This window comes from Pinus tabuliformis, chromosome 7 (genome assembly GCF_031772625.1).
Source record: "Pinus tabuliformis cultivar Carrire ecotype Pingquan chromosome 7, CPIR1, whole genome shotgun sequence".
In the NCBI taxonomy this organism is placed as follows: Eukaryota; Viridiplantae; Streptophyta; class Pinopsida; order Pinales; family Pinaceae; genus Pinus; species Pinus tabuliformis.
In genome coordinates, this window is record NC_142293.1 from 2,049,228,686 (window position 1) to 2,049,234,508 (window position 5,823).

At 42.0% G+C, this 5,823-nt stretch overlaps 1 protein-coding gene across 1 annotated transcript; it reads left to right on the forward strand.

Annotated features, from left to right (window-relative positions):
• Positions 1-523: 523 nt before the first annotated feature.
• LOC149256742 (uncharacterized) lies at positions 524-4,597 on the forward strand. Its single transcript, XM_089455442.1, has 3 exons — positions 524-1,808; positions 2,511-2,594; positions 2,700-4,597. The coding sequence occupies exons 1-3, from the start codon at positions 524-526 to the stop codon at positions 4,595-4,597; spliced, it is 3,267 nt and encodes a 1,088-aa protein (XP_089311568.1).
• Positions 4,598-5,823: the final 1,226 nt, after the last annotated feature.

Below are 5,823 nucleotides of genomic sequence, written 5' to 3' on the forward strand. Positions count from 1 at the left end.
CACGCGCTCGTTCGGCGGCTGAAGCGGGTATGTCCTCCGAGATCTCCGTTTCTCATGTTCTTTCATCGATTGATATGATTGAACCCTCATCTCCTGTATCAATGATTCAATGCCCCCTCAGAACTGCTCCCTCTACCTCTGTGGATCCTATCACCACCACTCATCCCCTCTCGGATTGCCCTACCCCGTTTCCATCTTCCCCTCCGCACCCATACTTCCTTCGTCCTCGGCAACCTGCTAAGGATCCCCCCGTTAAGTTATCCGGGTTGGGCATTGTTGATTCAGTAGGGGGGGGGTCGTGCACCAGGGGGAGGAAATCTCAACTTTCTAAAGCCATTAAGATTGCTGGGGCCGAGGTAGTCTCTGGCAGACAATCGACCATTGATGGGGTCCTTAGAGCAGGGCACACCCCGAGAGGTGTCCCCCCATGAAGTGCCTCTCATTTAATTGTAGAGGACTGGCTAGTTCCTCCAAGAAACTAGCCTTGAAGAGGCTCATCGAATCTGAGCCCTGTGACATTATCATGCTTCAAGAAACGCTCTGTTCAGCTGATCAATGTTCCCATATTCTGTTGTCTCTGATCCCTGGATGGATTATCTCTGCTAATGATGCCATTGGTCGATCTGGGGGAATAGCCATTGGCATAAACCCCCGATCCATTAAAGTATCTGCCAGTTGGGGGGGGGCTGGTTTTATTGGACTGGACATCTTCTCGGCCGACCTTGGCTTGGACCTTAGAATTGTCAATATCTATGCTCCGTGCTCTCAGCGAGAAGCTTTCTGGCAGAACCTTCTTCATCTCCCCATGTTGAACGAGGATCATATCATATTGGGAGGTGACCTAAACTTCTCGCTAGGCTTCAGGGAATCATGGGGTTCGGATGGCCATATTGACCCCATCACAGATTTTATGTTCAACCTGCTTGAGCAATCTAACTATATAGATGTCCCAATGCAGCGTCCCCTCCCCACCTGGAGGAATAGAAGAATAGGAGAAGCTGCTCTGGCTCGTAGACTTGACAGATTCCTTCTTAAAGGGCCTCTCATCCAGCGTGTCCATCTGTATCGTCAATGGGTTGGATCGGGGGGGCAATCGGACCACAACCCCATTTATCTTGAGATTCAGGGGCCTACTAAGAAGCCCAAAGCTCCTTTCAAATTCAATCACACCTGGCTGAAGGATCCCTCGTATATCAAGCTGGTGCAGGATTACTGGACAGCCCACCCCATCAATGATAATGAATCTTTTGCTAGGAGTTTCTGCAGAAATCTTGCAGAGCTAAAGCATCTTTCCATCCTGTGGGCCAAGGATAAGCTCGAAAGGGAAAATTCTCAGCTTACCCAAATAGAAGCCGATATCTGTAACCTTACAGACGATCGGGGTTTGGGTTTCACCTCATGGGCTGAAAAGAGCAGACTTATTAACCTGGAAGGACAAAAAGCCAGGATCCTCAAAGAGAGGGAGGAGTCTATCCGGCTGAGAAGCAGAGCTCTATGGATTCAAGCGGGGGATGATAACACAAAGTTTTTCCATAGCTATGCTAAGAGCAGGAAGGTGTCTAATACTATATGGAAACTTCCCTTCCCAAATGGTGAGTCTGCAGATAACTTTCAAAAGCTTGCTCACCTCGGCACCACCCACTTCAGGAATTTATACAAGAGTCCAAGGGAAGTCGGACTCCTGGACATCATCCATGTAGCTAACCACTTCCCTAGATTTGTGGAGGATGATGATGTGGCAGATCTCACTGGGCCTGTAACAGCTGATGAACTTGAAGGGGTTATGAAGTGGTTCAAGAAAGACAAAAGTCCCGGCCCAGATGGATGGACCATTGAATTCTATCTTGCTTTCTATGAGGTGCTGGGACAGGATCTGCTGAGGGTGGTGGAGGAGAGTCGTACAACTGGATCTATTTATCATGCTATTAACTCCACATTCATCGCCCTTATCCCCAAATCTGATTCCCCTGAATCCTTTGATGATTATCGACCCATATCGCTTTGCAACTGTTTGTATAAAATCATCTCCAAGACCATAGCAAATCGACTCAGACCTATCCTCTCCCGGGCTATAGCTCCCCAGCAATTCGCGTTCCTAGACTCTCGTCAGATACATGAGGCCATTGGACTCGCCCAAGAGGCCCTTCATTCCATTTGGTCCAAAAGTCTGAAAGCCATCCTTCTCAAAATTGACCTCTCCAAAGCCTTCGATCGGGTCAGCTGGCTCTATCTTAAGATGATTCTGATCCATCTGGGGTTTCCACACTCCTATATTACATGGATTATGGCTTGTATCACTTCTCCCTCGTTCAGTGTTCTCATCAATGGCTCGGCATCCTCTTTTTTTCACTCAGAGAGAGGTCTGCGACAGGGATGCCCACTATCACCACTACTATTTCTCTTAGTTATGGAAGGACTCAGTCGTCTCATGGAAGCTGCAAAGAGGAATGGGGATATTGGTGGGCTTGGGATATCAGATTTGTGCTATCTTACACATCTACTATTTGTAGATGATGTTCTTATTCTTCTTGATGGAAGTATCAGAGACTCCAGGAACTTCTTGAAAATCTTGCAAAGATTTTCTGCGGCCACAGGTATGTTGCCTAACCAATCGAAATCCACCATCACATGTGCTCGCACCTCGGTCCAAGAGACCAGGATTGCACTACAGGCTTTTCCTTTCTTGGTGCACTCTTTAGATAGAGGTCTTAAATACCTCGGTTTCAATCTGAAACCCTCATGCCAAAGGATTGCTGATTGGGCCTGGTTGATTGCCAAACTTGAAAAGAGGCTACTGGGTTGGAGCCACAGATATCTATCTAGAGCTGGCAGACTGGTGCTCATAAAATCAGTGCTAGAAGCTACCCCAGTCTTCTGGATGGCACTAGCATGGATTCCTAGGACTATCCTGGGGAGGATACAGCAGCTTTGTAACCGTTATCTTTGGAATGGGAATCAGGAGAAACGTACATTTGCTTGGATCAGCTGGAAGAAAATATCATTACCTAAGAAGTGGGGTGGATGGGGCCTCAAGGAGCTCCCTGACTTCGCTAAAGCACTTGCTGCCAAGATGGGATGGATCTTGCTCACTAGACAAAATCTGTGGACTCATGTTACATACCACAAATACATTTGGCCTCAAAATATGATGGATTGGGCACGTCTTCCATCCTGGTCTTCAAAGGGGGGCTCATCTGTATGGAAGGCCTTGATTGACTCACTCCCTCTCATTCGGGACAACTTGGCATGGCGCATCAATGATGGAATGACAGGCAGGATTGGCCTGGACCCTTGGAGCAATAGTGGAGGCAGACATATATTAAACCAGGAGATTATTGATTATTTACAAGGCCGGGGGATACAACATTTTGCACAGATCGCTGATCCACTTCACACTGATATTTTTTCTCAGGCGTGGAAAACTGCCCACTCTTTGGATCTACCTAACCAATGGCATCAGGAATGGGATCAATACATCATGGCCCTATCTGAATCCCATATTCGTATTAAGCAAGGGCCTGATGAATTGATCTGGTGCCCGGCCGACCATGGTTCATATGTCCCAAAACAAGGCTATTGTGCCCTCATTGCTCACAGATCTCCGGATCAGGTTCAACCTTGGTGGCACTCCATTTGGAAGTTAAGGGCCACTCCTCGATCTAAGCTTTTCTTCTGGTGTGCGCTTCATGATATAGTTCCTACCGGTGAACAGTTAACCCGCAGAGCCATCCAGGGACCCTCATGGTGCATATTCTGCAAAAATGCATCTGAATACACAGACCACATATTCTTGTCTTGCCCGACGTTTCAAAGCATTTGGAGGAATATCTGTCAACAGTTGGGAATTACGGGAGACTGGAGCGGCGCTGACCTACAGGAGGCTTGGTGCTCATGGGCCCGTAGCCACCCGGAATCCAAACTATTAAACCTCCCCCCTGTGGCCATTTGGTATACATGGCTTGCTCGAAACAGAGCCATTTTTGAAGATAAACCTTTCTCGGGAAGCCATATTGAAATAGCAGTCATAGCAGCATACCAGGAACTTCCTGAACCGTCCCCAACCAGAACCCGTGTTATACAGCCTATGCCTGAGATTGACAGAACAATCCCTTGGGCTTTTTTCGATGGTGCATCGAATCAAACAGGGTGTGGCGGTGGATTTGTATTGCACTTTAACGAAAATCATAGATATCTTGCAAAATTGGGTTTTGGTATTGGAACGAACAATTTTGCTGAGCTCTCTGCATTATATAATCTACTTCATTTTGCTTTATCTCATCATATTACACAGCTCAACATATTCGGGGACTCAATGGTGGTTGTAAATTGGATTAATAATGTGACAAATTGCCATGTACACATGCTCAGCAATCTATTTCAAAATACTCTTACTCTCAAAGCAGCATTCGAACACTTTACATGTGTGCATATTTACAGAGAACACAATAGCGAGGCTGACAAACTATCCAAAGAGGCCTCGTCACTTCCACGAGGCAATGGACAAATAGTGGAGCAGAATGGGTCGGAGGAACATCAGTTTTACCACCGGCCATATATAGATCAGAGGATGCAGCGGGACAACAGTCCCAACAGCTAAATAGTGAACAGAGAACAATATGAACTGCTGATATATTTATGAACAAGAACTTTTTGTATTAGTAAATAGGCTGTAAAGCACAGATCATGGATGTAACTAGAACTTTTTGTTATGACTCTGAGAACTACCTGAAAAGGTGAATTTTGTATGAACTTTGACAGTAATGCCGCGGCATCTGCTTATGTAATTTTCAAAATATTAATGAAAGTTACTGATTTTCCCAGGGGAAAAAAAAAAAAAAAAATATTTATTAATTTTTCATTATTTATTTAAAAACAAACAAAAAAAATTAAAGATAATTTTTTTTTAAATGTAATTTTTTTTTTAGTTTGAAAGAAAATATTCATTAATTAGTAGTAATAAAAATTATTAATTTTAATTTATTAAAAAAAATTAATAAAAAAATCTATTAAAATATTTTAATCAAAATTAAATTTTAATTTTTTTTATAACTTTTGTTTTTAAACAATATGTTATTTATTTCAAAATATAAATCATAAAAAAAAATTATTTTTTTTAAAACAAATTTTAATTTTTTAATTTAAAATTTAAAAAATTAATAATTTTTTTTTTAAATTAATATATCAAAAAAATTAATTATAATTATATGTGTTATAAAAAAATTAAAAAATATTATTAAACTTTTTTTATTTTTTATTTATTAAAAGAATTTTTTTAAAACATATTACAAATTTTTAATGCATATTATTGTTTTATTTCAAAAATAATAAAAAAAAAATAACAGCCCCGGTCGCGCCACCAGCGGGCGGCGGAGAGCCGTGGGTGGCGCGGCCAGGGGCCCAAGGGGCATAATTAGTTTCATGCGAGATTTAACTCGAGTACTCCTGAAAAGCATTGACAAACCATGCTAACTACTTTCAAATAGTGGGAGATCATAATTTTTTATTACAAATTCGGACCATTGTTCAATAAATTCTTTCTAGCTTCTCTGGTGAGTTTTTACAGACTTGATAACAACAATAAAATCATTATGTAAAAAAGAAAATTGATCGTTGTCCAAACAAATAATTCATGAAATTAAATGGAAAATACGACAATAGAGCCCAATTTGGAGGAATTGAACCAAATTTGAAATTAAATGGAAAATACGACAATAGAGCCCAATTTGGAGGAATTGAACCAAATTTGAAATGTGAAAGAGGAATTCAGTACTTAAATAAAGAGATAAGGATGAAATGTTCTTTTATACCCAGAGTGAAGAATTA